The sequence below is a fragment of the Peromyscus maniculatus genome, chromosome 20, assembly GCF_049852395.1.
Source record: "Peromyscus maniculatus bairdii isolate BWxNUB_F1_BW_parent chromosome 20, HU_Pman_BW_mat_3.1, whole genome shotgun sequence".
Classification (NCBI taxonomy): domain Eukaryota; kingdom Metazoa; phylum Chordata; class Mammalia; order Rodentia; family Cricetidae; genus Peromyscus; species Peromyscus maniculatus.
In genome coordinates this window covers 5,447,176-5,464,860 of record NC_134871.1, presented here as the reverse complement: position 1 = coordinate 5,464,860, position 17,685 = coordinate 5,447,176, and the positions used below count along the sequence as shown (strand labels likewise).

General features: G+C 45.6%; 1 protein-coding gene and 1 long non-coding RNA gene across 2 annotated transcripts in view; one reads left to right on the top strand and one right to left on the bottom strand.

Moving 5' to 3' along the window:
- Positions 1 to 6,365, top strand: part of LOC143269711 (uncharacterized) — a 30,539-nt gene extending 24,174 nt beyond the window's left edge. Inside the window, exon 2 of the long non-coding RNA XR_013046307.1 lies at positions 5,489 to 6,365. This is a non-coding gene — a long non-coding RNA (uncharacterized LOC143269711). The remainder of the gene's footprint in view (positions 1 to 5,488) is intronic.
- Anxa13 (annexin A13) overlaps positions 1 to 17,685 on the bottom strand; it is a 55,660-nt gene that overhangs the window by 14,507 nt on the left and 23,468 nt on the right. Inside the window, exons 2-4 of the mRNA XM_006990668.3 lie at positions 14,409 to 14,484; positions 5,530 to 5,624; positions 3,658 to 3,828 (exon numbers count right to left, since the gene is read on the bottom strand). Coding sequence (XP_006990730.1) covers positions 3,658 to 3,828; positions 5,530 to 5,624; positions 14,409 to 14,484 — 342 coding nt within the window. The remainder of the gene's footprint in view (positions 1 to 3,657; positions 3,829 to 5,529; positions 5,625 to 14,408; positions 14,485 to 17,685) is intronic.

Below are 17,685 nucleotides of genomic sequence, written 5' to 3'. Positions count from 1 at the left end.
GACCAGTCACCAGACAAATGAAGACAGTATAGTCTATTTATATTATGGGATAACATTCGTCCATAAAAAGAAAGAAATTCTGTCATCTGAGATAACATGGTTGACTCTGGAGTACAGTGAATGGAATAATCTAGACACAGAAAATCACGCACCCCGTGAACTCACTCATTTATGGAATATGAAAACGGCAACCTCATAGGTATGGAAAGTAGAATGGTGGTTACTAAAGGCTGGAGAGCCAGGGGTCAGGGAGGAGCCAATGGTACTACGTTACAGTGTGTGGTAGTTTGAATGAAAAATGTCCCACGTGACTCAGGCATTTAAACACTTGGTCCCCAGTTGCTGGCTCTGTTTGTGGAGGCTGTGGGTAAGTACAGCCTTGCTGGAAGAAGTATGTCACGGGGAGAGGCCTTCAAGAGTTTACAGCTTCATGCTATACTGCTGTTGAATGCAACTGAATACTTGTGCTGCTATGACATCCTGCCATGGTGGGCTTTTATCCCCCTGGAACCTTAAGTTACAATACCCCCCTCCTGCCATGAGTTGCTCTTGGTTTGGTATTTTATCACAGCTAAAGAAGCCCTGATACGCAGTGAGGCAGGAATGAGAAGTTCTAGTACGCACAGTAGAACAACTGAAGTTAACAAGAATATATTGGATATTTCAACACGGCTAGAAGAGAGGGCCTTGAATGTTCTCACCATAAAGGCAATGATGACTATTTAAGGTGAGGGATTCACTGGTTCTTCAAACTTGACCATGACGGTTTGTCTATATGTATCAAAATAACACACCTTAGCCCAAACATAGCTACGACGGTGACCGGCAATTAGTAAGCGGAAGGTAGGAATATTCCAGCTAAGCTAGGGCTCTGCCTGTCTCTTAACCCAGTCTCATTCCCTCATCTCCACCCACGCAGCCAAGGTTAGAGTTCAGAGTGTATTTCTCTGTCCTGGATACGTGTATATATGCTTACTGTGCTTCCTCCAAGCCAAACGCCAGCCATCTCTGTAAATTCAGCCATACCCGCTTGCAAAAGCTCACCAGAGCTCGGCTTGTGGACTGTGGACCTTCCCTCATGGGATAAGGGGTGTGGAGGATCATGGGGTCCTTACCTAACTATACAGCCACTCCTTCCAACCAGTTCTGTGTCATTCTGCCCCCATTGTAACGGTGACATCAAGGGAGCTGCCTCTGTGCAGCCGTAGCGGGGTGGACATCCATGATGCGTGCAGACCTTCCAGTGTGGCTGTTTTACGGCCACCCACACTCCAGCCTGTAACCCCGCACTGTCTGCTCTATAAGCAAGCCTAATAAACTCATTGGTTCCCCAGAGTGAATTCTGTGGAACTGTACTTCGGTTTGTCACTGGGACCCTAGCGGGAGGCGTTGTTCACATCTCCCCGAGGGAAGAAATCTTAGCAACAGGATTTCTAGAGCCATTTTGTATGCATCCTATGTCTAGACAGTGGAAAACAGGGCTTATTGTTTTTGTGGCTTGTTTTTAACTCCATGTTGCCTTGAAGGTTCGGCTACCATCAACTTTTTTTTTTTTTGGAAGAGACAGAAAGCGTCCCTTGCTAGCCTAAGCCACAGTTGATTCAGCCAACCTCCCACGGGTGGCTGCTTCGGTGGTTTCCAGTTTGCCTCTGTTTTAAACAACTTGCGGGGTCAGCGGTACAGGTTTCCCTCTAGAATGTGTACGGGCAGGAATCATTTTACATCTGTGTGGAGTCTCCCACCTCAGAGCGGTCTCAACTTACACTTGAGCCAGTGGTGGGTGATTAAGAACAGGCATTTCCCGGCAGCTCGGAAGTGAGTTAGAAGGAAAGTCAGAGAGGAGCAGGTGTGGGCTGCGGAGGGGAGGGGGGAGTGGGGGGGAGTGGGGGAGGGGAGGGAGGGCAGGCCAGGTGGTAGGGCCAGCTCATTTGTTTATGCAGCTCCCTCCCCTTTGTGTTTTCCACCTACCCAGCTCTCCCCACCTTCACGTGTGTGTGTGTGTGTGTGTGTGTGTGTGTGTGTGTGTGTGTGTGTGTGTTCATTCTTTTCACCACCAGGTCTATTTGATTGAAAGAAAGGCTTTACTGGTTGCTTGGATCTTAGAGGAACCGTGGTAAGATGAAGAAAACAATAATGTAAAGAACCATTTCACAAAAGCAGGTACTCCTTGCTCATGACATCGGGTGCTTCTTTGCAGGGACCTGGGCATCTCTGGGAAAGGTGGGCTTGAACAGAGAAAATGGAGTGACTTCAGATGGGGGTCTGTGCTAATCCTCCTCTGAGGTTCTACCCTAGCTCCTTGAGATGGAAGGGTTACAGGCTGGGGGTTTAGCTCATTGGTAGAGCACTGGCCTGGTAGGTGTGGGCTCTGAATTTAATTCCTAGCACCAAAAAGAAAAAAGAAATGGAGGGATTTTATTAACCCCAGGGTTTCAGAGGAGGACTGGTGATTTCGTCAGTGGCTTGGGTCATGGCGGTGCTGTGGGGCCATGAATGAGCCTGAGTCTCCATCAAGCAGAGGAAGCAGGCGGTCAGCAGGTCACGTCGTTACATCGAAGCATGGTGGCAGGGCAGTGCTTCAGACGTCCCTTGCTATCTGTCCTACCCACGGCCACTGTTCCCTCCCGGGAGCTTCAGGATGTTGGTTTTTCTCTGGCACGTTCTTTGCCACGCCTCCCCACTCTACTGGGAAGTTGTGGAGAAGGGCGGGTTCTCTAAGAATGATTTGTGGATCTTATTCTCGACCCTGTGGCTTGGGAACCAAAGATGAGTTGGCTTGTGCCTGCACCTTAACAAATGTGCTGCGCAGCCCCTAAAAGGGTGGTGCGTTCTCAAGGGTAAACGGGGAGACTGCTGATAGAAGGACCCAGGATCGGGCTTGGGGATGTGGCTCAGTTGACAGAGTGCTTGCCTAACACGTACGAAGCCCTCAGTTTGATCTCGAGGACCACATAAAACTGGGTTTGGAGATGGTGTGTGGATAATCCCAACACTCAGCAGACAGAGGTAGCAGGATTAGGAGTTCAGGGTCATGCTCAGCTACATTTAGATGAGCCCCTGTCTCAAAACAAAACAAAAACAACAAAAGAAAAGAAAAAGCCAAAAACAGCATCATCAAAACCCCCAAGCCCCAAACCCCAAAGAAAAACAACAAAAACCCCACTGACACAGAATTGCCCCGGAGATGCTAGTGGCCACTGGGGCCACTCACTGGAATCCCTGGAACTACCCACCTTTGCCCATTATTGAAGTTTTCTGCTCTATGCTAGGTGACAGCCATGTACGAGGCAGTGACACAAACATACCTAATGATATTCACAGCAGAAGGGCTACAAAGTCAGAGCGGGAACAGATAAAACAGAATCCTGCCTCCTGAAAACCACATCCATTAGAAAAACAAAACCTAGATGGATGCAGCTTCTCTGTCAAGCCAAGGGCAGCAACATGACGATGGACCTCCTGAGGACCAGAAGAGTCGTTCTTCTTGCTTGAGCTTAGCAGACGTATTTCTGCCCAGAATCTTACCCACTTATGGATACCATGTAGGGGATGAGCTTCCCCGGGGGTTGGAGGGCGTGGTTGCGGAGGCTCAGCCATCTCTGAGCAGGAGTGACCTGTCCTCCCGGAGCTGGGACCAAGGGCTCAAGCCAGACTGACCTTATTGCTCCTGGTGCACAGAATCTCTATGAGCAGAGCTTCATCGGTGCCCACGCCCTTCATGGCTTTCTGCAGCTGCCGGGCGGCGTACTCATTGGGGCGATCCAGAAGGGCCAAGGCTGTCTTCTCGAAGTTTCCACTCAGTTCACTCTTGAGCACTTTCTCTAAGTCCTGCAGGAAGCACAGAGCAGGTGACTGCAAGAGTCATGGGAAGAGAAGATGGGTGTAACCCACATTACTATGTGAGTTCCAGGGACAGGACACCTGCCCCAGACAGCCATAGCAATGATCCGGGCAAAAGCCACTTGATCCTGAGGACAGTGGTCACCACAATTGGCCATTCATCTCTCTCCTACGCCTAAATCTGGCCGAGAGGCACCTTGCTCAGGGCTGATGCCTCCCCACCCCGAGATGACTTGCAACAGCAAGAACATGTACAGAATATTTTTGAGTTCTGAGAGCTCCTCTCAGCTAAAGTTCCACACAGCCCCGCAAAGTTGGCAGGTGAACTGATGAATCACATTCTCTCCACCTAATAAACCTCAGAAAATGAAGAATGTGCCCTAAACATTAAGCTAGAAAAGACTCAACAATTTCCACTAATGGTCAGTGTTTTTATGGGGAAGAATAGCAAGACATGTCATAGGGTCATAGGGGAATGAGAATTCATGAAAAACTCAGCAGAGTGCCCACATTCAATGCTCAAAAATAAACAAAAAAAAAAAAAAACCCAAAACTCATGGTAATGTATATTATGTAAGAATATTATTATTCCATCCTGAAAAGAATTTTCTGAGAAAACACAAATTAACTATTTCTCTGACTGATCTCTGAGCTCTGGGTTTGGGAGGAAAAGCTAGAATATTTTATGCAAGGGGGTCTGCTTTGTTCAAAGGGGACTGTGATATGATGCCTCTGTTCCTGCTGTCACGTTCCCTAACACCGCGTCCTACCAAGGCAGGCCTTCCTCAAGACTATACAGTATGGGTCCACTGAGAAATTTGAAATATGTTTTTCCAGGTCAGAGAGGCATTGCTTAGGACGGCAGGGATGCCCAGCTCCTCGGTCTTTTGATCCACAGGCATGAAAGCCAAGCTGGTATTTTCTAGGCTTCTAAGCCCAAGAAGCAGGCACAGGAAGCCCTGACTTCTGTCCTGGCTTCTCTGATAACTAGCCGTGGGTCCATGCTGTCACTGTTCCCAGGGCAGCTGATGTGAGGACTTATGGTTGAGTGTTCAACCTCCTCTGGAGTTTTTTAGCATCTCTTTGGTGGTCTCAGCTCTGTGTATATAGATACACACACACACACACACACACACACACACACACACACACACACACACACACACACACGTGTATGGATCTATGTATGTAGCAACAATGAAAAAAGAGTCCATGAATTTGAAAGAAAAAAATGAGGATTATGTAGGAGAGTTGGAAGGGAAAAAAGGGAAAGAGAAAATGATATAATTATGTCATCTCAAAAGTAAAAGAAATAACTTTAAAGTTTTCTGAACCAATAATTTATGAAGAAGTATGAATCTCAAAGACAGCTGAATACAAGAATATTCCTCTATTAGGCCCCACTTGTGGAAACTGGTTTTCAAATCATTGTCCCATCTATAAGTTATTATGTGGGATTAGTCCAAATTGAATGAAAAATGAGTAAATGTAATAGAAAAACAAGGTTAATTAAAAAAAAACCCAGTGAGTTAAGGAGTACTGATTTATAGGCATTAATAGCAATGTTAGTCTTTTGTCTAGTCAATGAAAGGTTCCAAATGCCTTTTTCTCAGCCTGTGTTCTGACATCAACTGTGTTGTCCATCCAGGTGTGTGTAGAGGAGGTTGAGGCTGGCACAGCCCTGCATACCTTGCCGTACTTCTCCTTGTACTTCTGCTTTATCTGCTGCCTCTCCTCCGATGTCCTGATTGACAAGACTTCGATGATGGCCGCCTCATCCGTCCCTGAAGTGTAGAAGACAGACAAAGTTACAGTGATCAAGAAACGCGATGGACGTTGTTGTTATTCAGAGCCTAGAATGGGACTGGATGGGCCTGATGGCTTTACTGTCTGGTGCTGAAAACTGTGTTCTTTCCAATTACACAAATACCCATGGAGATTTCACCCTGAGCGCAGGGCAGTAAGAGGCATGGTTAGAAAGAGAAATGCCTATGGCATGTCCCCTAACTTAACTCCCAGGGGAATGAAAAAAATCTACACAATGTTCAGAGCAGCGTTGGCCAAAATTGGCCAAAGGCAGAAAAATCCCAAAGTCCATCAGGAGACAGATGGCTAAAGAGAATGTGGGGTATCCATATAATAGAGTACTACCATGTGGTGGTATTCTAATTGTACTGAAATGTGATTTTGATTGTATGTTAATAAATAAAGTTGCCCGGGGGTCAGAGCTATTAGAGCCATAGACAGAGTGTGGCGGTGGTGGCACACGCCTTTAATCCCATAGATCTCTGTGTGTTCAGGGATACAGCCAGCATTGGAGACATATGCCTTTAAGATCTGGGGGGCTGTACATACAGACAGTGATGAGGCAGTCACGTGTTTGGGTTTACAACCAATGAGAAGGCAGAATGACTATGAAACGACTTACACACAGGGAAATAGCTCTCTTTTGGGAAGCTGGGACCACCGCAGGAGGAAGGGTGAGATTTTAGCTCTGAGCTCTGACCTCTTGGCTTTCTCTTTTACATTGGTTCTGTATTTCTTATTTAATAAGATGGTTGGTTACATCTACACTACTAGGTCACAAGAAGGACTAGAGTACAGAAAAATATGAATGAACCTTGGAAATGTTAGACTAAGTAAAAGGAACCAATCACAAAAGACCACATATTGTATGATTCTATTCATATGAAAATCTAGAACAAGGTGGGTTAGGCATTGACAAGATGGACAGGGTGTATGCAAAGATGATAGTATTCTAAAATCAGTCAACTATCTATGGCCATATCATGCTGAATACATCCAGTCTCATCTAAAATCAATTAACTGTGGTAGGGCTGCATATATTTATGAATATAGAAAAACACTTGTAGGGGTTTGAAAGAAAATGGCCCCCAAAGGGAATGGCACTAAGGGGAGGTGTGGCCTTGTTGGAGTAGGTGTGGCCTTGTTGGAGTAGGTGTGGTCTTGTTGGAATAGGTGTGGTCTTGTTGGAGGAAGTATGTCACTGTGGGGGTGGGCTTTGAGGTCTCCTATGCTCAAGCTACACCCAGTGAGACAGACCACTTCCTGCATATCATGATATAGAACTCTGCGCTCCTTCCCCAGCACCATATCTGCCTGCAGGCTGCCATGTCCCACCATGATGATAATTGACTGAACCTCTAAACTGTAAGCCACCTAATTAAACGTTTACCTTTGTAAGAGTTGCTGTGGTTCATGGTGTCTCCTCACAGCAATAGAAACCCTAACTAAGACAACATTGAACTGTATATTTTCAATGGGTAAGTTATATGGTATATGAATTCTGTCTCAATCAAGTTATTTAAAGACCTAATAAGGAGTATGTTTTGTTCCTTATCCTGTGGGTACTTATAACTGAATAGATAATATTGAAACCCAAATTGACAGAATATTAATCTTATCCACAAATGTGTGTGTGTGTACATGCACACAAAAGACTTTGACACACCTCTAGTTCCTCACCTACAACCCGGTGTCATGTAGTTCCAAGGTATGTGAGAATGAAAAGAGTCCAAAGAGAGGTCCATGGTGTATATAGCAGCAAGCTGTATACCACAGACAACAAGCAACGTAAATGCCCAAGGACCTGGCACTGTCTCACGTCCACGGAAGGCTTGTGTCCAGGCCACCCTGCAAGGGATGCTCACCAATGATAGAGTATGCTAGGGTCCCACAACAACACTCAGCAGTTGTGAGCTCTACAAGGCACTTCTGAGGCCATCTAGTTCAGAGTCTTAATGATGGATGAGGAAACCGAGGAAGGAACATTTTATTGGTCCCTGTATACATCTTTCTGAACTACAAACACTGTACTAGTTTACCCCAGACTCCCATTAGTCTCTCCCCTCCCCTATCTTCTTCTTGGCATCATATGCTGACCTCCCTTTTGCCTCCCCTGTAAGCTCAGTTTCCAATTGGCCTTTCTGGTTGTGATCTTCCCATTCAGAGGACCACTGCTCTTTGCTAATGTGTTCCAGACCAACCAGTCTAGCCTAGCTCTCTCCTCTGAGTTCCCACCTTATTTCCAGCTGCCTGTAGCCACATTGTCATGGCTTTCCAAGGCATTTCTACTTGCAGGGTATTGTCGCTGGATTCCTTTGCTTAATTCTTAAGTCCATTCTCTGCCTTATTATTTCATTTCCATGCATGACGTCACCTTAGTTAGAAAATCTAAAGTCACCTAAGGGTTCACCCTGTTGCCTTTGCTTTCTGATGCCACTGCCAACAAGTTCTGACTGCCTTTATTGTCCCTGATGCAAGGTCCTGATTCCTGCAATGTCCAGATCATCTCAACCATAACCTAAATATCATGAGTCTTCATGACTCCTAGGGTTGGATCAGAATCCCCAAATGGAACAAGACTTCCTGCAACTTGGTCCCAAGCTGCTCTTCTAGATCCATCTCTATGATGACTAACACAAGGCTCACTTAGCTTATCTTAAAGATGTTTGTTGGTAGCTCAGTTACCTTCATAAGCCTTGAAGAGTCAATTTCCTGTTTTCTGTGTTTTTCCATAGTCAGTTATATCACCAGTGTTAGGACCAGTTAGAGGATTGCAGAGATGTGAAGTTGTGAGTCTGGGGTCTGGGCCCTGGGCAGTGGTCACTCAATGGTAGGGGCCACTGTTGGGTCGTCAATTACATCTATCTTGCTTGAGCCATAACTGGGAGCTTGGGGGAATCGAAGGTTCTGCCAGGTTCACTGACCTGTGTTCCCTATGTCATAGGACTGGAAGTGTGAAACTGACTTAAAAAGGCTGATCTATGACTATTTTTACATTTAGTAATTATGATTTAATTTTAATGTGAACTTATGTTTTGTGAAAGAACAAGAGTTAAGGATACATTGAATAAGAAGGAAATCCTAAGTCAATAATATTTGTATTGGCAAAATTTTGGGGAAGGTCAAACACTGGTGGTCCAGATCCCTTCTAATGGATTATTGATCCTTCAGGGATGTGGATGAGTATGACATAGCCTTGAGTCTCTTTACACAGTGGATTATGGTGGTTCTAGCATATTCTGTGAAAGTGCCTGTTGCATTGTCCTGCACTGATTTACTCAAAGAAAGTGATGCAAAGCTGAGCGCCTGTGAATTTGGGCTGGCATTTCTCCCACTCGGGCCGTTGCCTCTTCTGAAATGGCCACCGCCCATAGAAATGTAATGTGAGCCACAAATCCCTTCATGGGGGGCTTCTGCCATCCAGACCTGTAATATCAATACATTTCCATTGTTTGAAGCCATGTTATTTTGGGGGAGTCATTATGAGATTCTAAGACATGAATACAACCTCATTGCCTCCAGATTTTGTGGCAGGAAACAAGACCTCTCTCTATAACCCCAAACCCGGTGAGTCCTGCAGTTGCTGGTGACTACCTTCAGTTGAAGGGGAAGGGGACTGGCGCAGTGACCTGTGATCGGAGCTGAATGAATGAACTGGTGGGTGAATACTACCCTGCTAGGAGACTGGGATCCTAGGGGACCAGCAAATGGAGCTGACACATTTTGATGGAAGAGTTGGGAGCAGAAGAAGATGGAAAAGCTCTGGCTGGAGGGAAGAAGGTGGAGCCTGGCAAACACCTATGATGTTTTACCTTCACTTTGGCTTTGCATCAGCACTTTTACAACTGTCTTTGGAAAGACCCAGCCAGAACTTAGAAGGAGAGAGCCAGCACAGGGGACAGAGAGCCATGGGGTAGCTACCAGCTTTGTGTCCTTGGACCAGTCATTTCATCTCAGGGGTTGTTTCCACCTCTATAATTCTGGGAAGATTTTAGCTATTTGGGTCCAACCAGAAAAAGAGAAAATCTTAAAATGAGCTCACTTGCAAAAACAGCAGGAGTTAATTGCTGCCACTTTCTAGTTTGGTTCCAACACTGTCATTCCTGCCGTCCCTCTTGGTTTCCTCCAGGGCTTTCTCCTGGGTGACGTGGATCTGTGTATGATGTTTTCGTGACTAACTTTTAAATGTCTGAGTGCCAGAAATCTCACCCCAGAAAAGACTTTGTGTTCTTTGAAATATCATAGAATGTACCCTTTTGGACCTCCTTCTCTTGGGTCTCCTCCTGTCCCTGTCGAGGGCCTCGGTACTGTAGGATTAGGTCCTAGAGCCTCCCATGCCTTCCTGCCTCCATTTGGTATTTTCATGTCTTTCTGAATGAATGAATGAATGAATGAATGAATGAATGAATATTTGTATGTATGAATGGAAGGAGACGTTTGCACACCCTTAGGATAGAACTTGTCTCTGCATTGGTGTGAATTGGGTGTTATACTCAGAGGGACTGTATATAGCAAAGGCCAATAGCAAACATTCTCCTCCACTGTGATGTCACATGCATCCTATATCTGGATAATCAGGGAAACTGAGTTTATTAGAAAAATATCTAGTTCTCTGGATTTTCCTTGCTAGAAGGCTTTTAAACAAGAGAGATCTTAAGATGAACATATTGATATACCCCTGTAATTCAAGTACTAAGGAGGCTGAGGTAAGGGGATTACAGGTTGGAGATCAACCTGGGCTACATAATGAGTTCAAGGCCATCCTGGTTTATGCAAGACCTCATGTTTAAAAAAAAAGTAAAACAAACAGCAGAAACACAAACACAAGAGAGCAGAGTGGTCGTGGGATGGATGGTTCAACACCAGCCTGCCGGTGGGGGAAGGGCAGGACAATGGCACACAGATACCCTTGAAGCCATTTGAGACCAAGTCTCGGGTTGATCCTGGAAGCTGTTTTTGCAAAGAAGAAGCAGTTTGCTGAAGGTGACTTCACTCCAAATTTCACGGTCCATGTGTCTTAGAAGCAGGCTGTGCTGCTGAGCGATTTCCTGTAAACATTTGTAATGGTTTGATGCACTCGGGCCAGGCCACAGTGGTTCTGGGAACGATTTTAAAATTGAAAAAAAAAAAAAAAAGACCCTCCGTGCTGGCTGTATGGGGAGTAATTACATAGCTCTGTCAGAGCCAAAGTGATCACCAGCCTGGAAGTACCTGTGGGCATCTGTGGTATGCTTTCCCAGCAATTTTCTGGAGAGCAACTGGATGGTGTTGGAGTTTTGGCAGGATGGGACCACAGTGTTTGAAGGCCACAAGGTTCCGTGTTTCAGATAAACAATGCTAAACTGGTAGCAGAAACTCCAGCCCACGCTGACCTGGTTGACCCCAGAAGGCTGTGTTCTTAGATCTGGTGCTTGAGGCCAGGCCCCACATTCTCACATGGTGGGGAAGAAGGGCAGAGAGGAGGCGAGAGAGATGATGAGTGGGGCTGAATCCTGTCTGCCTGAGGGGACCACTGGCCTACACTTGTTCTCTGCATTCCTTTCCAGAGGTCATTGTGTCAATTACCACAAAGTCAATGCCTTTGAACAATACAGCTTGCACCCCTACAGTTCTGGATACTGGAAGTCTGAAGTCACTGTGTCAATAGGTCCAAAGTCCTGGTTCTCCCAGCTTCTTGGTATTCTTTGACCTGTGACTATATGAGACCTGTCTTCACATGTCCCCAACCCGCCGCCATCTTTCTCTTCTACCTTTTTGGAAGACACCGTCATTGGATTTAGAACCTACCCAGGTAACCCAGGGGGGCTCTCTTCCTAGCATCCTTAACTGAATCACATCTCCAAAGACCCCTTTTCCAAATAAAGACAAGACCACTCTCCGAGATTCTGGGGTCCTAAAGCTTCTAGAGGCCTCCCTTCAACCTTTTGTGATGGAGAACAAGTTGGGCATGCTTAATGCACAGGCTGACCTGATTGGATCTGAGCACACTGCTAAGGAATGGCTTAATGGTCACCATGAAGTGAGGGCCAATGGGGTGCTGTACACAACACATACTGGTAGTTACATAGTGTGGGGAAACAGTGCTGGGCTGAAAGTTAGGACCCGAGTTCTAGGCCAGAAGCATGCTCTGAAGCGGTTGAGCAGTTTAACCTCCGTGCACCTCAGTGGACCTGAGCGTGACCCTAAGATGTGGTCCCAGATTCTGCAGTGTTCTTACTGAGACCTATTGGAGATGCAACGTGGACAGTCCCCTGCTTCCCCATATCTCTCAAAGACAGCTTGATAACTAGTGTGCCTTTGAACATTTGAGAAGCCATGAATTAGACCACCTCTGGTGGCTTTGGTATCTAGGGGGCTGTTGGTCCACACACAGTTACATTAAGGCATTCTCTTTGGTGGTGTCAGTTCATGGTGATGACTCCATGAAGAGTAAGTCTAGGCAGAAGCTGGTGGAGGATGTGGTGTCTAGAACTGGGTTGGGGCAGCAGGGGAGGCCAGGCTGAGAAAGAGTGTCAGGGTTAGGGATAGGTTGGGGACCGTTTTGAGTTGCCCATAACCCAGATTGTCCACATACTTAGGGCATCATAAGACCCCAGGAAAGCAAAAGTGCCCCAAACTGGAATCTAAGTTTTGCACCATTGGGAGGAATAAACTATCATTTTACGAGGGACCATTACACTTTTGACTTGTCTGGGTGGAAATGCATGTAATCTTTGCTCTGCTCGGGGGCTTCCAGCCCTCCATTCAACCCATCAGTTACTGACTAATCATGACTAATCACCCTACTTGAAGGGTGATTGATACACATCATAATATTCTATAAGTACAGAGTACATGCCAAATTTCAGAGAATCAATACAAAACAAAGGAAGACAAATAAAAACAGAATGTAAAAACCTCATTCATAGTTTTGTCAATATTGGGGTAAAATGATAATTTTATATAAATTGAGATTAATGGGACTGTATCATCAAAATAATACATCACGTATTCTTTTTTCTTTTAAAATTTGGCTTCTTAAAAATTTAAAGTAAAACTGGGTGTGGTGGCACCTGCCTGTAACTCCAGCATTTGGGATGTAGAGGCAGGAAGATCAGTTCAGGCCAACCTTGGTTATATAATGAGTTCAAGGCCAGCCTAGACTGCATGAGCCTCTGACTTCAAAACAAAAACAGAGCTGGGAAGATTGCTCAGTGGGTAAAGTCCTCGCTGTGTTAAGCATGAGGACTTGAGTTCAGATGCCCAGCCCCCATGACAAACATGGTGTAGACCTGAAATATCGGTGCTTGGAAACAGGAGCATCCCGGGGCCTTGCTGGCCACCCAGTCTAGCCAATCAGTGAGCTCCGGATTCAGTGAGAGACCCTGTCTCCAAACAAGGTAAAGAGTGGTTGAAGAGGACACCCAACAGCAGTTGTTGGCCTGCACATCCACGACTGCACATAGCTGCAGATGAAACTTGCCATGCTGCATGGGATGGCGCACGCCTATGATCCCAGCACTGAGCAAGGAGAATGGCCACCAACTTGAGGCTATCCTGGGCTATACAGCAAGGCCTTATCTCAAAGAAACATTTGAAGTTAGTAAAGGGATCATATGACTCATGTGACCATTGGAGAATTTCACTCTAGACATTTAAATTCTGTTCTGGCAGGACTGTCCCACAAAGTCTTGAAGGCAAATTATCAATGATGTTTACTTCGGCGTGTACTTGTCAAAAGAGGTGAGAGTCAACACTTTCAACCAAATCAAAGACCTCTCGGATGGCCAAGTGTCTAAAGGCTCCACCCTTGTTTCATAATTTTATGATTTGGGGCAAATATTTAACACCAACCCTTTCATTCTCACCTGATAGTCTTTATAGTATATACTTTACAGGCTTGTTGGGGAGACTAAAAAGGACAATGATGGATGAGTGACACTGAGCTAGGCAATGGTCACACAGGCACTCTACACAGCAAGAGGCACCCTTGGTTCCATTCTGAGGTCACATACAAAAGGGACATGAGAACTCTGATTTTGGTATTCAATAGATGCTCAGCCCAGATGTTTTAAAATGAATTCTAGGTGAGGAAGTAAGAGTTCACGTTAAGCATGCTACATCATTACCGTACCCAATAACATACTCCTGTCTCCATCCCATGGCCAGGCATCTGGACTTCACCACAGAGCATCAGGAAAGTGTCAGCTGCCTGGAAAGTACCCTGGGGTTCCCTTCCACTCAGCAAACCTCAGGCATAAACATCCTGAGGCTTCCATAAAGGCCTTTCCTGGACAGCTGTCTGCCTGACATGAGACTAGAGATGAGCCGCAGCAGGATGTAAGCAGGAAGCTGCAACCTCTGTGCTTTTCTCTGATTTCCCCAAGCTGTCACTGCTGAGCAGGCCTGTCTACTTCTAGATGCCTCTTCCTTGCCCTGCACTCAGCTCTTGTCAGATCTGATCCCTCACGACCTCCCACGGAAAAGGCCAAAGTGATTGAGACAAGATTAAAATAGCATAAGCTTCGATCCTAATGAAGTTCCCCATAACTTCAAGGTCAAAGTAAATGCCACAAGATTTAGCTTCCAATACCCTTCAAAGTAATGAGCCCCTATGGTAACTTTGAGACCTCAAATAAAGAAGTTACTAGAAGAGATCAACTTGAATTAGCTTACAATGCATAGGACAGGTAGGTCACCTTCCTGCCACTATGGGAAAGTTGGTCATGACATCAAGCTTAATCAATTTCAAAAACAAATAAATGAACAAAATTATTTCATACCCATTCCTTTGCAGGCTTTGTACAGCTTTTTGGCATCTCGGTCTGCATCAAAACCCTGAGGGCTTTTCTCTTTGGCCTGGAGAGGAAATAATTCAAAAGGGGATAATGCGGTCATTCTTAAATTAGTTTTGCTGGAAGAGAAGACCAAGCCATCATCTCAAGAAAGGACAGATGCCACTCTACAAGTGGATGTTGGTGGAAATCAACTTGGGTAAGCTTTGGCCCCAGAGAGATGGCTGGTACTCTTTGGGGCCAGAGGGCCGTGGGTGATCAGGGGAGAAGAGTCTCCTCTGCTCTCAAGGACAATTGCTCAGGCCAGCTCTAAGGTAAATGATTTTCATATCAACCCATCTTTGTGTGTCCTTTTCTCTCAAACAAAGCATAACACAGTTGGCCACTGTCCCTGGAGTTTCTGTCCTCCATGACAGATGTAACAAATACATCTAGGGAACGGGGTTTGCAGGTCAAAGCTGAGGAAATCTTATTATAGATTCTTTCGCTGGCCTGGATTGGTGCCATCCACACAGGAAGAACATCATTAAGTTTGCCGGAGGCTCTATGTGAACCGACAAGAGAGTAGTTTTTAGTTTTTTCATTCTCTTGGGAGAGAAAAGTCCTATTTATATATTGAGCTGTATCTTGTATTTCAGTCTTTGGAATTAATGCATGCACTGATGAGGTCTTTTACGTATGCTGGTAGCCTTATTGTTTGCATAATAATAAGCTTGTGAGTGTATAGACTTTGCTTCACTCAGTCAACAGACTTTGTTATTTTAAAAAGACATTTTCATTAGCACTAAACTGGAAAACCAATATCATTTGCATAAATAACAGATCACCATAGAAGTAAACAGATCGTAACCAGGTGGTGGTGGTGGTGGTGGTGGCGCACACCTTTAATCCCAGCACTCAGGAGGCAGAGCCAGGTGGATCTCTATGAGTTCAAGGCCAGCCTGGTCTACAGAGCAAGATCCAGGGCAGGAACCAAAACTATACAGAGAAACCCTATCTCAAAAAACCAAAAAAAAAAAAAAAAAAAAAAAAAGGAAACAGATCATGATTAAAAATGTAAAGGTAGGCTAAATCGCCATTCTTCAGCTAATAGCCTTGAGTACACCTGAGTTCTCTCAACTCTTCGCCTTGCCTCACTCCACAAGGCATCTATGTATGTCCTTCAATGAAGCTGGCCTAGGGGACAGGGTCCACATCACCTTCACTCTACTTTCACTCCTTGCACAGAGGAAATGAAGAGCAAACTGCCCAAGGGACAACGGGCATGTGGCATTTATCTGCTTAGCATCACTGTTTCTTTGGTGGATTGCCCCACCTCCCACCCCCCCTTTCTCGATATCTCAAATGAGATTGTCAGTCATGAGGCCTGGTCGGCATCATTATTGGTCAGCAATATGGACACCTGCCCTGTCACTCTGGCTGTCATGACTGGTTCAGGGCTAAGGATGCAGCTGAAAGAGAGTCATTCAGTCCTTGCCTTAGTCAGTATACCGAGAGAGGAATGAGACGCCCTCTACTGGCCCGGTGGAGCAGAGTGGCTCTTAACTGAAAGCTGATGCCCATTACATACCACAGCCAGAAAGTGTGAGAGAGAAGATGAGAGCAGGACCTAGTGAAGAGTGAGGAGAATGGGCGGAGGAGGAGGAGGAGGAGGGCAGGAAGAAAACTACCCCCAGCATGGCAGTGCCTGGATCCTTGACTTTCTGTCTCATCAATGACAACCATAAACTCACCCTTGGCTCAAGAGAATATGATTTGGGTTTCTGCCCTTGTGACCCTAAGTGGCCTTACCAAGTCTGTGGTCTGACAGAGGTTTCCACGAATGGAGAATCATAGGTTCTGAGAGTCAAAAAGGGGGGCCTTTGGGCCACCCCTTACCTTTTTTGGGTTATGAAGCCATGGTCCATTATTTAAAAAAAAATAATTCCTATAGAATTTTCTTACATTTACTTACATATGAATTGATTTTATGTATTAACTGGTTATGTATTAATTAACTGATTGATTTTGTTTGTATATGTTTGTGGGTGTGGGCAGGTGAGTCTATGTAGAGGACAGGATGATTTGCAGTGTTCTTTCCTTCCATCATATAGGTCCTGGGGACCGAACTCAGGCCACCAGTCTTGGTGACAAGTGTCTTTACCCATTGAACAATCTTGCCAGCCTGACGTGACCTGTACGAAAGTATTTGAAACAAGCCAGGAGGTGGGCTGGCATGCTTAGAACACCCACTACATACCAGCCAGTTTATAGACCTTCTTTTGTTATCTATAGAGAATGGACACTACACTCACAGTGTTCATTATAGGCAAGGACACCTGGCCTCAGGCCATGCACCATCCTGCCGCTCAACCCACTTATGCCTCAGGCCTTCTGCTCAGGCAGAGGACGGACATTCCCACTCTCCTTATCCAAATCTCACATGGGGTTGAGAAAGCTTGCCTGCTGCTGTTGGAGGCTTGTTGGCAAGAACTGCCACAGTATTTTCAGGACTCACTACCAAGCGATGCTCAAAAGTGATGAATTCCAACATGATGTTATCAGAGTATTCAGGCAAATGTGGGGTTCTTTGAGCATGGTTCCCATGAGGCCACACAGACATACTCATGGAGCCCACTCTGCTTTTGAAGAGAAGTATGTGTGTATGTGCACATGATGTGTGCATGTGTATGCCTGCTTGTGTGTGTAAGGAGGGGCATGGATTTGCCATGTCACCAGTGAGGAGGATAGAAGTCAGCCTCTGGAGAGATGGCTCAGCCGTTAAGAGCACTGACTGCTCTTCCAGAGGTCCTGAGTTCAATCCCCAGCAACCACATGGTGGCTCACAACCATCTGTAATGCAATCTGGTGCCCTCCTCTGGCCTGTATACATAATAAATAAATAAATCTTTTTTTTTTTTTTTTTAAAGTCAGCCTCTAGTGTCAGCCTTCACCTTTCACCTTGTTTGAGACAGGTCTCTGTTTGCCATTTTGCTCCCCGGTTAGCTGGCTGGGAGCGTCCCTGGAGTCTTTCCTTTCGGTCTCCCATCTTGCCATCGGAGCGCTAGTGTTACAGATGGGTGTTACTGCATTTGATGTTATGTAGATTCTGGTGATCTGAACCCAGGTCTTCACACTTGTGAAGCAAAAGCTTCACCCACTGAGCCATCCCCCCAGCTACCCACCATAATTTTTTTTTTTAAATCAAACTCCAGGAAAAGGTGATTCTCTGCAGGTGGAAGTAGGAGTCTCAGAAGAGCACATGGTGTGCCTTGCTCTTCTTCAG